This window comes from Ammospiza nelsoni, chromosome 19 (genome assembly GCF_027579445.1).
Source record: "Ammospiza nelsoni isolate bAmmNel1 chromosome 19, bAmmNel1.pri, whole genome shotgun sequence".
Classification (NCBI taxonomy): domain Eukaryota; kingdom Metazoa; phylum Chordata; class Aves; order Passeriformes; family Passerellidae; genus Ammospiza; species Ammospiza nelsoni.
The window spans coordinates 7,148,751-7,166,738 of NC_080651.1; the positions used below are offsets into that span (position 1 = coordinate 7,148,751).

Here is a 17,988-nt window from a genome sequence, read left to right on the forward strand (position 1 = left end):
AGGATGCTTCTAGAAGGCTAAAAAGATAATAATGAAAACTCGTGACTCTGTAAAGAGTCCTGACACAGCTTGGTCCTGATTGGCCAAAGAGTCAATCAACCCACACCAGAATCCACTGAAACAATCACCTGTGGGTAAACAATCTCCAAACACATTCCACATGAGCACAATACAGGAGAAGCAAATGAGATAAGAATTTTTTTCCTTTTCTCTGAGGCTTCTCAGCTTCCCAGGAGAGAAATCCTGGGCAAAGGGATTTTTTCAGAGGATGTGAATGCCACACTTGAAAACAAAGGGAACAGGAACATCCCTGGAGCCACAGGTGTGTGGGCTGTGTCTCAAGGAGGCAGCAGCCCAAGCCCTCACTCCCAGGTGCTCTCCCCACCCAGAGCAGGTAAGAAAAGGGATTCCCAAAGCCACAAAGCAACTTTTGGGTGTTCTGCCCACCCCAAGCTCCCCAAGTGTGAGAAGAACTGTGTGCTCTGCCCAGAAGCTGACTGGAATCTGTCACAAGTGGCAGCGACCCAAATTTTCAAATGGGTCCTGAAAATTACCTTTCCTGAGAGAGAGGGAGAGTAGCCCCACATTTCTCCTCACAGAGAAAAGCGAGGCACAATTCTTCCCAAGAATATTTCTGGGTTTCACATTCTCTGAACATCAGAGAAAGAAAACACAATTCTCATAATTTGCTGTGCTGTGTTTGTGCCAAAGTAGAATGCAACATGGAGATTGTTTACCCAGAGTGATGGTGTTTTGTTTCCTTGGCCTCTCAGGGCCAGAAGTGTGTGTGTGTGTGTGTGTGTCAGGACTGTCACTGACAGTCACGAGATTCTGTGCAGGGTGTGCAGAGTGAGTGCCTGGCAGATTCGGTTTTAGATGTATAGAACAATATAGTATAATAAAATAATTAATTAGCCTTTGATAAGATGGAGTCCTCCTCATCATTACTCCTTCATCAGGGCCCTCATGGTGTGAGGGAGGGTGAACACACCTGTGTTTTATTTTAAAGCTCTACTGGGCTGAGCAGCATCTCAGTGCAGCCAGGATGGAGCTGAACTGAGCTGTGCCCTCCTCTGCTGTCAGCCCTCACAAGGAGAGGGTACACAGGGGGTCAGGATCATGGACAGATCCCTCCTCCTCCTCCTCCTCCTCCTCCTCCTCCTCCTCCTCCTCCTCCCAGCACAGCTGACTGCGAGGGGAATGGCAGAGTTGCTCGAGCTCACTCTGATCATTGGCAAATCCAAGCCTGACCTTTCTGCCTCCTCTGTGAGAACAAATGGTGATGTTACCTGGCCATGCTGACCCAGCTGGGACACTGCTGGAGCAGAAGGAAAAGCAGCAGAGCCGGGAGCAGGAGCAAAGGACCCCTCTGAGGAGATCATGTAGGTTCTCACATTTCTATTTGGCCTCTCTGCTCCTCTCCTCAGGGAGCAATCCAAGGCATTGAAATAACATGAGATCCCGTTGCTTCACGGTGCTGTGGCTCTGAAATGGTGAAAATGCCCTACAAAACCCCGAGCAACCTTCAGCATTACCATCTGCAGCACAATTCCCACCCCTCCACAACACCCCTGCTCTGGAGAGAAACAGAAACCACAAACAGCAAAGCTTACAGCTGTGCTGCACAGCCCTGAACATCGCCCTCTCTCCTCTTCTGTGTTCACTGATGGAAGAAATCGCTTTAAGCAGGTGAGACTCTAGGAACTGGAGCAAGCAGGAGAGGCAGAGCTGGAATACTGAGAGGCTTTGAGGAGAACAGGGCAGGATTCCTGCCAGGTGACATTACACGCCATCTCCACCACAACACGCCTTGGCTGGTGGCTCTGGATCTCTTCTGAGTCCTGTAGCCCAACGTGGCAAACCAGAGCCATTGTGACACCACAAAGGAGCCCCAGTGCTCAGCCTCCCTCCCCATGGTCTGCATGTGGGGCAAGACACCCCAAGCCAGCAAGGGCAGGCTCCCACATTTTATATATATATATATATATATATATATATATATATGTGTGTGTGTGTGTGTGTGTGTGTATATATATGTATATGTATGTATTTTTTTTCTTTTCTACATTTATTTTTATTCCCTCCAAAATGAACGTAAATAACCAAATCTTTTTGCAGCAGAAGCTGTTCTTTGGTGACCTGCAATTCTGCTGGATCACAGACCATGGGAAGTCACTGCAGGGGCTGCACTGCCCACCCCCAGACAGATTCCAGGTTGAGTTACCATTGCCCAGCTGCAGTGATGCTGTAGGACTGGGAAAACCTCTTTTCTAGCCCACAAGCTGCTTATCACCCCATCAGAGTCTATATCCGGCAGCCCTGAGATCAGACCCCAAAACACCTCTCAGCAACCTAGCACAAGGTGCAACAGCCCTGTAGAGGCTGAGCTTCACCTCTTCTCACTTCTGTTTTCCAGCTTGAGCTCTAAAATCAGCTCTCCCCCACTTTTGTCCTTCCTTCATCCCATTCCCACCAATCCTGCTCCTAAAGCAGTGGAGGAAGCGCAGCGCAGGAGCCCAGCTGTGCTCAGCCACAGGAAACCAGCTGGAGATGCTGGGGTGGGAAAAGGCAGGTGTTGAGCTCTGCAGCTGAGCAGCAGGAAACACTTAAATACAGGTTGAAAAAACAGTTATGGGAACAGCAAACACAAACCCTAGAGCTCAGCAAAGCCCCACTTCCCAAAGGCAGCGGGTTCCAGGACCCCTGCAGCAGTGACCCCAAGGACAGAGATACCTGTGAGCCACTTCAGATGCTTCTATCAAAGGTCAGTGTTGAAGATGGCAATGCAAGATGTTTTCCATTACCATCCCCACCTTTGTCAAGTGGGCAGTTTGCCTTATCTCTCTCTTTGAGTGACCACAATCACACCCCCCTGAGAGGGGACATCTGCTGATAACAGCTATTGAAAGTCCCTGCATGGCTGATAAGAACTACAGCATCCCACTGGGAGATGGGAGCCCAGGGGGAGGAGCCAAGCATTCCTACCTGGATATAATCTGGAGATTCTGGAACACCAGCACAGCTTCTCCACTGGATTCCTCAGAGGAGCAGCAGCTGCCTCTTCTTCCACTGGATCTTCAGAGGAAGAATACATCCTTCTCTACAGGATCCCTGCTCCAGCAGAGCCACCCCTGACACTGCAGGAGGGCTGAGCCACAATTCCAACGGGACTGCTGCCAACACCCTGACCCACAGGGTGTCAGGCTGGGTTCTGACTCTGTCAGTGTTGTTCTGGTGTACTGCATTCTTTATTTTATCCTTTTTTTTTCTTTTCCCTATTAAAGAACTGTTATTTCCTGCTCCCATATTTTTGCCTGAGAGCCCCTTAATTTAAAATTTATAGCAATTGGGAGGGGTGGGGAGGGTTTACATTTTCCATTTCAGGGGAGGCTCCTGCCTTCCTTAGCAGACTCCTGGCTTTCCAAACCAAGACAGGCAGCAAGGTGAGCTGAAATCAAACCAGACCCCTCTGCAGGCAGCAGGAGCCCAGCACGAGGGCAGGGCTCTGCTCCAGCTGTTTCAGGACCTGTCCTACACCTCCCCTGGGTTTGCAGCAAATTCCTCCAGCACCTCACACCCAACCCTGCAGGAACCAACAGCAAGAGGAATCCAAAGGCTTTTGATTCTTTGAGGCAGCCCCAGCAGTTGCAGGCACCATTCCAGCCACATCTAATCACGTTTTAACACTTAATAACCTATTTTCCCTGGCTAATCCCCTGCAGCAGCACGCTCCACCAGCAGGATGCACATCCCACCAAATCCAGCCTGAGGGACCACAGCCAAATCCCTCCCAGCACCATGATTACAGAATTTGGTGCTTTTTCAGCAGCAGCCTCCTGCCCCCTGACTCTGGCAGTAAACCAACTGCAAGGAAGATGCTTGGGGGGAAAAAGGATCATCAAACATATTAAATTCTAAATGAGAGGGCACAGAAAACTCAATCTCCTGAGTCTAGAGCCCTTCCAAAGCATCTCCCACATTCAAAATTTATAGACTTCTCTGTTTCCCTTTTTTATCTACATCTTTGTTTGCTGAATAAATTCTCTCAGTGGCCATTTCAAAACAAAGCAACCTCTTTCTGTGTTTACTTGACAGCAGAGGATTAGGATAAAATAACTTGCATTTCAGAAGGGTTTTTTTTTATTTATTGTTAAGATGCAAAGCCTCTGCTGCAGCGAATCACCAAGCAGAGAATCCATCTGAGGAATGATTTCTGGCAGACACCAAGAAGCTTGGCTTTTGGAGAGAGCCTCCAAGAAAGGTATTCACATACAAAAATCAAATTTTAAATGGGATTAACTTCTGGACTATGACATTATCCATTTCTCCTGTTCATGCTCCTGCCTCACATCTATGTTTATTTTGGTTATGACTGGCTGCTCGCACAGTTCAGGAGCCAGGAAAGCTCTGGGCGGGGCTGGGGCATTTTCAAGTCTCCCTCCCTTTGAATTGCAATAGTTGAGGCTCAAAGCTGGGCTGGGCAGGTCACTCAGGGAGAAACAGGAACAGCCTCAGCCTAAAGTGGACCAGGGACCATGAACTTCAGCATCCATTCACAGCCCAAAGGATTTTTTGGATTATTTTAAAACAAATAATTTTTTGACATCCCCCAGTCTCAGGGTCTTTCTGGGTCGCTGCAACCCCGAGAATGTTAAAAGTTTCTTTTCCCAGCCTGGGTGCTTGAAGAATGAGTCGAAGCTCTTCAGTTTTTGGTATCAAGGTTGTTTATTGTTTCTTATCTATAAAATTCTTTCTCCTGCCCTGCCCAGGTCCATCCAGCAGGACAGTTCCAGGCACTCTTCCTGCCCTCAGGGCAGTGTTATGTCTTTATACTAAAAACTACATATACAATGTTTACAATTACTTTCCAATACCCATAACCTATGTTAGACAGTGAGCTTCTACTCTAAACCAATCCAAAAGTGCCACCATCACAGCAGAAGATGGAGGCCAAGAAGAAGAAGGAGAAAGGCTGGACACACCCAGTTCCCTCCATCTTGCCTCCTGAATCCCCATACCAAAAACCCCAAAATCTACTTTTCCACCCTGTGATAACTTCACTATTATTCTACCTAAACTGTTGTGGCTTGCTGATCTTCATAAAAGGTTGGTAATTTGCTCCACGGGTCACAATCAAACCCACAGGTGTTTTGGGCTCTGTGCCAGGGTGTCTGAGCCCCCTGGCAGGGTCCTGGCCCTGCTGGACAGACAGAGGGATGTTCTGGGTTCCCACACCACAGCCCAGCCCACACTGAAGGGCACAGGGCAGCTTCCCCTGCTCAGCTGGGTCTGGCAGGGCCCTGGGAACAAGTAGCAGCACAAACAGCCACAAAAGCTGGGCTCAGGCCCAGGAAGGAGCTGACACTCACCACAAACCCACCCCATTTATACTCCAGCTCCAGTGTAGAGCTGCCCACCCCAGAGCACATGGAGGGGGATGTTGGCAGCTCCCCTGCAACACCCACCAGTTACTGAATGATGCTCCAAAGGGCTCTTACAGGAGCCCAGGGGGAGCAGGGACCAGGCTCCTTCCCACCAGGAGCCCATTCCTGGGAAACACTCAGGCCTGGGCATGGCAGAGCTGAGGCCATACCCAGGACCTCTCCCCAGGTCACTGGTTTGTGCAGGTTCCCATCCCTCATCACACCAAAAGCTCATCACCAGCCCAGCACAATTAACCTGCCCCTCTGAGCTCGCCTCAGCCCAGCACTGTGTGCTGAACAGCCACCACCACTGCCAGGAATATTTCCTGGCCTTCCCTGGGATCCAGAACACATGTTAATTAAATGCCAGTTGGTTATTCAAACAGACCTTTGGAGAGTTCACAGTGCTAATAAGCAGCACCTGGATGTTCACTGCACGTGAGCTGCACCTCCCCTCAGCCAGGAGAGCCCCCTGAGCTCCTGCCCCAAGCACAGGGCTCAGCCCTGCCCTCCCCTCACCTCAGAGTTTGCGGGGATGGATTTTCCCATCTCCCCAGAGGCTGTGATTCCCCATTTCCCATTTCCAGGGAGGCTCCCTGTGGGAACTCAGCACATCCCTTTGGATGTCCAGAGTCCCTGAGAACCCCATCAGGGGGCTCAGAGACCCTGGCATGCTGCTCAGAACACCTGGAGACTTGATTTTGACCCCTGAAGTAAGTTGCCAGCTTTGTATGAGGACCTGAAAGTCACACAGGTTTGAATAGTGTAATAATAAAATATTCACAGGGTGAAAATGTAGATTTTAGGATTTTTGGTGTGGGAGTTATGGGGACAAGATGGAGGAATCTGGGCGTGTCCAGTCCTTCTTTCTTCTTCTTGTTCTCCATTTTCTGCAGTGATGTTGGCACTTTGGGATTGGTTTAGAGTAGAAGCTCACTGCCTAACACAGGTGATAGGCATTGGGAATTAAGTGTAAATATGTTATACATAGTTTGTAGTATAAAAGGACAACACAGGGTGCCTGTGGCTGCCCTGCTGAGCAGATCTCGGCTGGGCAGAAAGAAAATTTTATAGATAAGAATTAATAAACAACCTCAGGACCGAAAAGTGAAGAGTCCAGACTCGTTCTTCAGTTGCACGGGTGAAAGCAGAGACATCATGCACATCTTGGGACAGCAATTATCAACAGCAATCCAAGAGCTCCCCACCCTTCCTGCCTTGGCCATGGGTGGCCTGGTTCTCCAGCCACCAGATCCTCCCCTCAACACCACAGCCTGTCCCAGGTGACAGAGAGAGTCTGTGGTGACATTGGGCAGCTCCTGGCCAGCACATTCCCTGAGCCTTGGTCCCACTCTGCTTTGGGGGTTACTCACCCCTGGGAACAGCTTCATCACCCTGGGGCACAGCCAGTCCCTACAAACACCCCACCGTGGCCAGGAGGAATGTTAATGGCTCTTTATGCTTTTGTTACCCCCTTTCACTCCTAAATCAAAATTCATCCTGAGCCTGGGAGGCAGCACGTACTTCAGAAAATAAAATTAGCACAGTGGGAACCACAGCAGCCTCTGTAAAAGCTGTGACAGGAAAGGATGAACCCCAAAAGCCTGAACCAGGTGTTAAAGAGTGAGGAAAAGCCTCTCAGGTTGTGCCTGCCAAGCGTTGGGGACAAAGAACACAACCTCCCTCCAGCATCTTCCTCCAGAGACAGCAGAGAGGATGCTTTGTGCTTAAACCAGTGTGTGAGGCCATGAATGAAGCTCATCTTCCTCAATAAGCAGCACAACAACAGCCAAATGTGCAGCAATTCATCTGGAAGCAATAGTTTGTTTGGCAAAGCCACTGAATATAGGGGAAAAAATTGGATTTGCACCGAATTTTTGAGCTTTCTAACAAAGCAGGATTTGCCTTACCCAGTTAGAAAGCTAAGAGACCAAAACCTTGAAAAATTAGAGGACCTAGGTTATAATTTACTGCTTTTCTTCTTTAAATGAGACCAGTCAGGCATTACCAGAAGCAGCATTCAAGCTGCAGCACCTTGGAGCAAAGCAGCATCTCTCCCAGCCCTCAGCAGAGCCAGAGAGGCTCAGGCAAGAGGGTGAACCCATTTACACACCTTGATTTAATCACCTGAACCCCTGAATGGGGAGGATTTGAGGTGTAAGGTCTGAAAAAGGAGATTTGTTTTGATTTGGGGCTGTGCTGACACTGCTCCCAGGAAACAAGGGATAGACAAGGATGCAGCCAGTGGATTCAAAGGTCTGGCTTAAATTAAGGATAAGGATGGGAAAAACCACTCCAAGGCATCCAGAAAGGGGGTGAAGAGCTGAGTAATGGTATTTTTGCCATTATTTCACCCTCAAATTTAGAACCAGCAAAGGTTTTGTGCCACAGCTCAGCTGGCCCCACAGCTCATCGGCGTTTCTGCCTTTCCTTCAGTTCTCTACAAACCTTTCAGGGACACTGGGGCTCCTCTGGGCCACAGGGCAGCTGTGACAATGACACCTTTCATTTCAAGCTCAGCAATTTTTCAGAGCCCATCTCCTCAAATGCCAGCTCTGGAGAAGGTGCTGGTCTGGGGGCTCCTGCCCGCTCTCCTTGTGCTGTTTCTTATCCCAGGAAGGAAGAAATCCCCTCAAACCAGACTCCATTCACCAGGTATGTGCTTGGCTTGGGGACAGGAACATAAACCCACCCTCCCCATGGGGACACCTACCCTGAGCAAGGGCAGGAGCACTGAAAAGCACCGACCCTGCCACCTGCTCCAGGCTGGGGCCACCAGGAAAACACAGAAAGGGGTTGAATGGAGCTGGTGATGGGAACAGCCAGGGGAGCAGAGGGGAGGAACATCAGCCACCATGTCCTCCACCCACAGGGAGAACACAGATCCAGCTGCCACAGGCTGAAAAAACAGCTCTTGGAAGGTCAACTAAGAGGTTTAACACCATCCAGCCTTTGGAAAACATCACTTTATCCCCTTCCTCCTGTAGGGAAGCAGCTGGCACTTCTTCCAGCACCTCAAGGAAGGGATTTAATGCTCCAAAATCACATTCTGGATGAGGCTGTGGAGCTCAGATCCTTCCATGGTTCTAGTATGGGAGGAGAAGACCACAGTGGCCTCACCAAGCCCATCTCACCCTGCTCAGGGCAGCTCAAGCCGGGCAGTTCCCTCTGTGCATTTCACCTGACTGGAATCTCAGAGAAAACATCAGGGGAAGTTCAGTCCATGGAGCAGTGTCCTCCCAGAGCAGGGCAGTGACTGTCCCACCACACAAGTGTCTCCTGAGCTGATTTTGCGTCTTGCCAAAATAGGTGTTAAATACAACATAACACTTGCTAAAAATCAGAATATTTCTCTTCTACATTTCAGTACCTGCATAAAAAAAAGGCTTTGCATAAAACCACAAAGCCTTTTATTTCCCCTTCCCTAAGGAGCAATTTCCACTCCCTGCAGGCCCCAAGTGCTCAAACCCACCAAGACCTCCAAGCACCTGAGCCAGACCCTCCATAGGTCAGACCAGAGGCAGCCCACACACCCACACTGCTGCTAGTGCTGATCCTGATCCTGCTGCTTCCCCATTTCCTGCTGGGAGCCAGGGTCAGCATCCCCAGCACTCAGCCCCACCTGCCACAGCTCTGGGTGTGAGCACAGCCAGGTTGGAGCCACAGGGCAAAGCCACACACGGCAAGAGAGGCCAACAGGGCTCTGAGCCATCCTGAAAATCCCAAAAAGGGCCAGGAAGGAGCTGGGTGTGACAGTGTTCACAGGGGTCTGAGGATGAGGGAAGAGACGAGGATCTGACTCCATGTTTCAGAAGACCTGATTTATTATTTATTGTTTTATGATATATATTATATTAAAACTATACTAAAAGAATAGAAGAAAGGATTTCATCAGAAGGCTGGCTAAGAATAGAAAAAGAATCACAACAAAGGCTTGTGAGTGACCAAGACAGTCCGAGCCAGCTGACTGTGATTGGCCATTAATTAGAAACAACCAACATGAGACCAATCACAGATGCACCTGTTGCATTCCACAGCAGCAGATAACAATTGTTTACATTTTGTTCTTGAGGCCTCACAGCTTCTCAGGAGAAAAAATACTAAGGAAAGGATTTTTCAGAAAATATCATGGCTACACCCATGGGAATGGAAGATCCAAGCACCATCCTCCTGCATCCCTGGCACTCATCAGCTCAGCTGGACCAAGCACATGGGGACACCACATGAGGATCTCAGGTTGGAAATGGGAGTGTGTGTTCTATCACTATCTGTCAGAGCTGGGGCAGTTCTCTGCTGTTCATGGGGCAGTTTTTCCTTTATCTCTCCCACAGCCAACCCTCCCTCCAGGAGATCTCTGCTCTCCATGGCCACTGAGTGTCCCTGCAGGGCTGATCCAATCCCAGCATCCCATGGGGAGATGCTCCGCCCAGGGGAGGAGCCAAGCATTCCTACCTGGATCCAATCTGAGCCTGGCACAGCACAGCAGCCTTTGCCCCCTGCACTGCCAGAGGAGCAGCTTTCTGCTGCCCTGCATGGCCAGAGGGAGCCCAGGCCCATCTGCAGCAGCCCTGGAGCTGCAGAGGAAAACTCCCCCCTTGTGCAGGATCCCTGCTGCAGCAGAGCCACAGCTGGCACTGCAGGAGGGCTGAGCCCCCATGGCATGGGGCTGGGACACCCCCTGACACACAGGGGCAGGGCATGTTCTGACTCTGGCAGTGCTGTTTTTGTTTGTTTGTACAATTGCATTTGTATTTTTAATTTTCCTAGTACAGAGCTGTTATTCCTATTCCCATATCTTTGCCTGAGAGCCCCTTAATTTCAAAATGTCAGGTGTCAGGCTGTGTTCTGACTCTGTCAGTGTTGTTTTGCTTTACTGCATTGTTTATTTTATCTTTTTATTTTCTTCCGTAATAACTGTTATTCCTGCTCCCATATCTTTGCCCGAGAGCCCCTTAATTACAAAATTATAATAATTCAGAGGGAGGGGGTTTGCATTTTCCATGTCAGGGGAGGTTCCTGCCTTCCCTAGCAGACACTGTGTGTTCCCAGTGAGCCAGGCCAGGCTGTGGGGCCGTGCTCACCTTCGGTGCGGATGGTGAAGGGGGAGTCCCCCAGGCGCTTGGCTGAGAACTGCCCTCCCAGGGATGTCATCAGGAAGCACAGCGTGAAAAATCCAATGCCCAGCACGAAAATCCTGCAGAGAGAAAGCAGAGCTGGAGCACGGTGTGAGGAGCAGCCAGCCCCAGCACCCCGTGCCCCTGGGATAATCCCTCTGCACAGCAGCAGGAGAGGCTTTGGGTGTCTGGGGCAATCCCAGCTCCATCCCTGTGCCTCACCCAGCCCTGGCAGGGAGCAGCATCTGTGCAGCCCCAACCCCACCAGCACCTCACCCCAGACCCTTCACAAAGAGCCCAGGACACAAACCCTGGCACTGAGCAGGGGGTTTGCCTGAGACCCCCCTCTGAAATCCCTGCAGCCTCTCCAATGCAGGCCCTGAGGAATTGAGGCCTTGAGGAATTCAGGAATTGAGGAATTGAGGCCTTGAGGAATTCAGGAATTGAGGAAACCCCCATGCACTCAGGGGGAGTGGTGGATCTGCATCTTCAGCAGGGAAGCCAAACCAGACCACAACTGCCCTGCGATGCTCCAGCAGGGCCAGCCCAGCAGCCCAGAGCACGGGAACAACTACAATAAACAATTCCTGTGTTCCTCTGGGAGAGAGGAGTAAAGAGAGACCTTTACCTTCCCTTCCTCCCAAAGGATCTAAAAAAAAAAACCTTTTAGTTTTTTTATACAAAGCCTTTTGTTCCCCTGTAACTAGGCCAGCAGCACTGTCATTGTGTGCCCTGTGCACAAGGGGACAAGCAGGCACCTGCACTCGTGTGGCCTGGGGCCATCCCAGCCCTGCTTTGCTCACAGGGCTGGCAGGGAAGTGGCTCCCAGGGGGCACACAGGGCAGGATGGCACCTCCAGGAGGGACAGGAGCTCCCAGCACTGCTCCTGCCCTGCCCAAATTCAGCCAAGTCCCTCTTTTGGGCGTGGAAGGGCTGAAGGCAAGAGCTCTGTGCCAGGCTGGAGTGAAAAGCAGAGTGCTCTGTGCCAAGGGATGGATGTCTGGCCTCCTTCCACTGCTCAGAGACGCTGCCATCATCCCCAGGACTCCTTGGAGGTGCAGCAGCCACAAAGAATAAAAATTAAAAAAATTTTAAAAAAAGGGAAAAGCCCTGGCAGAGCCACTGCCAGGTGTCAGTGTGACACTCCCAGAGCAGCAGCATGATTCAAACCCAGGGGAAATCTCCAGGAGGAGAAAGAGAAAAGACAACCCCAGCCAGCCTGGAGAAACAACAGGTTTGTAACAGGTAAATCAGTCCTGAGTGGGGCAGGGAGCCCTCAGGGGTGCCCTGGCATTGCTGCCTTTCAGCATCCCTGAGCCAAAGGGAAGCAAAGCACAGAGCACAGCAGCCTTCAGCTCTCCTACAAGCTCTCAGCATCCTCCACAGGGCTCAGGAGCTGCCACAGCACAGCCACCCAGGCTTTTCCAGGGGCAGTGGAGCCCCCAGCCCTCCACTGAGCATCCCTGCACAGCTGAAAGGCACAGGAATAGGAACAGCCTTCAGCTCTGCACTGCAATTATCTGCTGCTGGAAAGGGCTAACAAATAAAGTGACCTGCTTCAAAGCCCTTGTTAGTGCCTGGAGATGTTGTGAAGAGCTCAAGTGCCAGGTCAAGCAGCTCAAGAAGGGCTGGGCTTCCCCAGGGAGATCTGGTGGAGGAGCTCCCTGCTGTCCCTGCACAGCACAGCCAGGCTTTCCTTGCCTGGAGAGGCTCCTGGGCACTGCCAGGGGATGCCCTGAGCTCCCACCTCCGTGCAGGCAGCTCTGATGCTGCAGTCACACAAACAGCACACACCTGAGCCCAGATCCAGGACAGCCTCATCTCAGCAGCAGCCAGCTCAGGAACAAAGGGTTTCCTTGCCTGCTCCAAGAGGGTCCGCCTTGCTCACAGCAGACAACTCCTGCTCATCCCTGTGGATCAGCCCTGCCCCATCCCCATGGATCAGAGGCACCTGGCTCTGGGCATGTCAGCCTTCTCACCTCCCACCTAATCAGGGGTAAAAGCAGCACCCTGGGCTTGTCAGCACCAATGAGCTGTGCCAGCAGCACACCCAGCACCAGCACAAACCCTCCCTGACAGCCAGGCCAGAGCTGAAGCTGGGAGAGCTGATCCACCTGGGAGAGCTGGAGCTGGGAGAGCTGGGAGAGCTGGGAGAGCTGGGAGAGCTGGGGCTGACCCACCTGGGAGAGCTGAATCTGGGTGAGCTGAACCTGGGAGAGGGGATCCACCTGGATGAGCTGAACCTGGGAGAGCTGAATCTGGGAGAGCTGGGAGAGCTGGCAGGGCAGACCCACCTGGGTGAGCTGACCCACCTGGAAGAACTGAACCTGGGAGAGCTGGAGCTGACCCACCTGGGTGAGCTGACCCACCTGGTGAGGGGATGCTCAAGTGCATCGCTAGCACTGCCTGACGTCCCCGTGCAGCCTGGGCCAGCTCAGATCCCTTCATTTCTGAATGAGCTGCCCCTAGAGGAGTGGAAAGCAATTTCTACAGGATACCTAAACCACTGTGCACTCAGTGATCCAGGCTCCCATCCCTGCAGGCACAGCCCCACAAGCAGTCAGCAGTGGAGCAGAGCCACCCCCTCCCCAGCTGTGGGATGTGCACACAGACACCACACAGCCCTCAGCCCCTCCAGAGCTGGCTGGGAGGAAGGTTTGCAGAGAGCTGAGGTCCAGCTGCAGCAGGGAGGTGATGGTGGAGGCAGCAGAGCGTCCTTGATGCTGCAGAGTAACGTGGTGTCCCATAAATAGCTTGGAGAGGGGGTGAGCTGGGGACGTCGGTGCCTGGTCTGCCATTGCCACAGCCTGAGCCCAGCGCAGGGAAAGGCTCTCAGGAGCACCCTGGAGGGGATTGCTGCACCCAGCTTGGCTTTGGAGGGCTGAATTTGCCCTCAGGGAATGCTGTCTGGGACAGCAGGCTGGAGAAGAAACAAGCTGAAAGAGTTCAAAGCCCAGGCAGGTCCTGCACCCCAGGGTCCATCCTGGTCCAAAACCCACCCATGGCCCTGTCCTGGTATCCCCATTTTAAAAAAGCATCACCTCAGTAAATGCTCAGCCCTGATCCTGCTCCCACACTTCCTATTGACAATATCTTCATCATTATGCAAGACCTTGGTGATGCTTTTTAATCTTCATAATTATAGTCTGGCAAGGAGGGATCCTTAAACACTGAGCAGAAAGAAAAAGGGGAAGGGAAGAAAAAGCTACAAAGGTGATCTGTGCTCTACCATCTCCCTAGGAAACTAAACCTTTTTCATTTTGACCGGATTACAGAGAGAGTAGGGGAGATGCAAGATGCTTTTTTTCCTTTAAAAAAAAAAAATTAGAAAAAGAAAAAAAGAGGAATTGGAGCTCTACTGGAATTGCTGTCCTTGGGAGATGAGTGGATCCAGCCCAGAGCAGTGCTCCAGGGAGCAGGGGTGGTGCAGGGCTGGGCTTTCAGCCTGAGAACCCCAAATCCTTTACTTTTGCTCCTGTTCTCCAGGTGAATAAAAGTGCCTGGACCAGACTCACCTGAGTGGAAACTCCCTATACAGAAAACAAATTTACAGCAAAGTAGGTAAAACATACCAGATCCCAGATGGTCTAAATGCACTGGGTTCTCTCCCCCAAAATCAAAACTCTCTGAAGACTCTGGAGCTCCAAGGACCAAATAACATCTATCCTGCATGCTGGCTTTGCCTGTCATCCATGTCACGTTTAATTCATCACTTCGGCGCAGTTTGGTGCCAAGTCACTCTCCACATCCTCCCCAAACTGAAATGTTCACAATTCTGGGCTCTGGCTTGGTGCCCAAAAGAAAAGAAAGTGAAATTCCTCAAGTGTTAAATGAAAATTAAATGAAAGTTGGAAGTGATGCCCCAGCCATGGAGGATTTTGGCCCATGGAACTGAGGAACTCTGACCAGGAGGGTCAGAGTGCTGAACTGGGATGTGCTGGGGGAGGAAGGCCAGCACACCCAGCAGGATGGGGCTGTGGCACTGGGGATGTGACACTGGGACTGTGCCCATGGTGCCACATCCCCCAGCTGGGACCCACAGGAGAATCCTGCAGGGGGAAACCAAGGGCTGCAGGTCAGGTAACACCTTTAATTCGACACGATTTCAACTACCAAAAGCTGAGCCACCATTCCTACCAGCAGAAGTCAGGCTGATGAATGACTCCTCTCCCTCAAACCCTTTTTGCTTGGAGCCTGACAGGGCTGTGGTGCTGTCACACTGATGCTCAGCCATGGGATCCATGCAGGGACCAGAGGGAGCTCTCACTGACCACTGCCACATCCCCCAGAAAGCCTGGCTTGGGTTCCCAGCTGGTGAACAGAGCTACAGAGCCAAGGGCTGGGTGAGGTGGGCCAGGGCTCCTTGGTGAGTTCTTGCCTGGACCCAGCTCTCCTGCCTCTCACCATCACGGGTGAGACCCCTTTGGTGCTGAGATGAAGTCAGAGCCACCCCTGGCCATTCCTGTGGTTTCCCAGACTGATTTGCTCCCTCTCTGCAGGTGCTCTCCCAGCTCAGGGCTCTGCGTTGCTTTGCTGAGCGTGTCTGGAGGGAGGTTAATGAAATGTTTTGGTGCACAGGATCCGGTTTCCTGCTGCTGTTTGCCAATGGCACCGATCCCCATCAGGCAGGGGATCACACCAGGGATTCCCAGAGCAGGGAGGCTTTGCCCAGCCAGCAGCAGGGAACCTGTGCATTCACAGGACCCATCCTGGCTGCCAGCACCTTCTCCCACTGAAGATAAAAATAAAAAAAATTAAAAATAAAAAATAAATTAAAATAAATTAAATTAAAATAAATTTTAAAAAATAAAATAAAATAAAATAAAATATAAACCAAAACTGCTGGGGGTTATCCCTGACCCACAGCTGAGGATGGGGGTGCTGATGTTAGGGGAGCAGAGCTGATTGGCACCAGGCTGGAGCTGGGCAGTGCCAACACTCAGCCACGCTGGGCTGGGAGCAAGGTGACACAGGACTGTGGCATGGGGGGGTGACACTCATGGCAGCAGCAGGGAGGAGGGGCAGAGGTCCTGGCACTGTGGGACAGTAAGGAGAGGGGCTTGGGAATTCCTCCTCTTGCACAGGGAGAGCCTGGCTGTTAAATCAAGGTAACCCCAGTGGTTCCAGTGGCACCAGCACTGGTCTGTACTGGTTGGAGAGCAGAAGCCAGCCCAGGGCACATGGCCAGGACTGTGCAACCAGAGGCCATCCAGCCACCACAAACCCCTCACCCACACTCATCCTCACCCCTGATGGGACTTTGTGATCACCCTGCCATCCCTGTGCTCTCCCCTGACCCTGACCCCAGGTCACTGCTGGAGATGGGGTTCCCCTGCCTCAGGGGTGATGCCCAGGGCACAGGGATGCTCCAGCCAGCCACCTCCTCACTGTGGAACTCAACCCAAGTTAGGAGAGCAAACAGCCAGACAAAGAGCATCCCCTGGGATGAGTGTGTGTGCCCTTCTTGTGTCCCCACAGTCACTCCCTGCTGCACTCCTGAGCTCTGGGAGCCCTCACACCTCTGCCAGGCTCATCCCTGAGCTCTGGGAGCCCTCACACCTCTGCCAGTGCTTTGTGCCATCCCCTTGGCCACGTTCCTCAGTCCCAGGGCAGTGCCGCGGCATCCAGAGCAGAAATCGCTCCAGGCAAGCAGAGCCAGGCAGCTCCCGAGGCGAGGCAGGAAACCTCTCACACCTGAGTGCAAACAGAGCCGAGCAGCTCCCGAGGAGAGGCAGGAAACCTCTCACACCTGAGTGCCAGCCCAGCCTGTCCTCCCTCCCTCCCTCCCGGCGGTACCCGGGCTAAGCAAAAGGCACCGAGCCGATCCCTGCGGTGACCCCAGAGCTCCAAACACAGCAGGGAGCGCTGGAAGCCGCTGGGCTGGGCTGGCCCCACCTTGAGCTTCGTCCCCCGGCACGTTCCCCTCTATCTCTAAGGGGTTTTGGTCCCTCTCCCCATCGGGAAACCACCTAAGTGCCAGCATCTCCCAACATCTCAAGCTCGGGACCAACCCAAGCACGTCTCCGGCGAAGCAAAGAAGCCGGAGAGCAAGGGCTGGAGAGGGGAAGCGAATGTATGGAAGCAGAAATGGGGAGTTCCAGCAAGGGGAAAAAGCAAAGGGTGGGTACGGGTGTGCTGGAGCCGGAGGAGTTCAGGTCTGGACATCCACCCCAGCCCCACTGCCAGCTCAGGGCGGGATTCGGAATCCCCAGCTGCACCAGCCCGCTCAAACCAGAGGAACCGAATCCCCTCGAGTACCAACATCCCCAAGAACCTTTCCCAGAAAAGCCAGCGGCAGCAGCCCCGCGATAACCCCGGAGACACCGAGGCGAGCCGGGACCGGCGCCCAGCGGGAGCTGCAGGAGCCACACGGTGCCCACGGGCAGCCCTGCTCGGACCCTGCATGGATCCCTGCATGGATCCCTGTCCGGATCCCTGTCCGGATCCCTGCCCCGCGGGCAGCCCTGCCCGGACCCTGCATAGATCCCTGAATGGATCCCTGCCCGATCCCTGCCATCCCCAGCTGGGCTCTATCCCCAGCCCTGTCCCGATCCCTGCCCGCTCCCCGCCATCCCCAGCTGGGCTCCATCCTCACGCCCCACACGGATCCCTGCCCATTTCCCTGCCCGGATCCCTGCCCCGATTCCTGCCCGTTTCCCTCCCCGGACCCTGCCCGGATCCCTGCCCCGATTCCTGCCCGTTTCCCTCCCCGGACCCTGCCCGGTTCCCTGCCCCGATCCCTGCCCGGTTCCCTGCCCCGATCCCCGCCATCCCCAGCCGGGCTCCATCCCCGCCCGGATCGCTGCCCCGCAGCCGCAGCCCCCGCACCGTTCTCTCCCCGCCCGCAGCATCCGGGCGAGGCAGCAGCGCCGGGATGAAATCCCAACTTTACCTAAAGGGTCTCAAGGTGACGAGGCATCTCCTGACCATTATCTTGCCATCCGCGTTGACAGTGATCATCGTTCGGCGTCGCGGGCAGGGGGCGGCCCCGCGCCCCCCCAGCAGCGGCGAGCGGGGCTGTGCGGGGCGGGGGGCGCTGCGGGGACCCCCCCCGCCCTAGCCTTGCCCCTGCCCGCTGCCGGCCGAGCCCATGGCCGGGCCCCCGGGCTCCGCTCCGCTCCGCGCACCCCGCGCTGCGGCTCCGCTCCGCCCCGCGCCGCCCCGCGGAGCCCCCGCCGCGCTCCGCCGCGCTCCGCGTGCCATCTAGCGGCTACCGCGCCCGCACAGGGGGGGGATTCGGGCAGCGGGGAAGGGGGAGGTGAAGGTGGGCACCCCCCCGAGGTGAGGGGATGGCGTTTTGTGCGGGGGGGATAAGCGGGTGTGGGCGGAGAGGGCGGCAGCATCCCCGCGCAGGTGACAGATCCCGGCGTGGGGACCCCGGGAGGCAGGGATGACCAGAAATGCCACCCAGCAACGTGCCCGGGCGATGTTTGATTTGTGGGGTGATCAGG

The 17,988-nt window shown here is 53.5% G+C and overlaps 1 protein-coding gene across 2 annotated transcripts in view; it reads right to left on the minus strand.

Moving 5' to 3' along the window:
• Positions 1-17,643, minus strand: part of MGAT5B (alpha-1,6-mannosylglycoprotein 6-beta-N-acetylglucosaminyltransferase B) — an 80,299-nt gene extending 62,656 nt beyond the window's left edge. For both annotated transcript variants that reach the window (XM_059485792.1, XM_059485791.1), the window contains exons 1-2: positions 17,430-17,643; positions 10,505-10,617 (exon numbers count right to left, since the gene is read on the minus strand). In XM_059485792.1, coding sequence (XP_059341775.1) covers positions 10,505-10,617; positions 17,430-17,497 — 181 coding nt within the window. In that variant the 5' untranslated portion in view covers positions 17,498-17,643. The remainder of the gene's footprint in view (positions 1-10,504; positions 10,618-17,429) is intronic.
• Between the last annotated feature and the right edge of the window lie 345 nt (positions 17,644-17,988).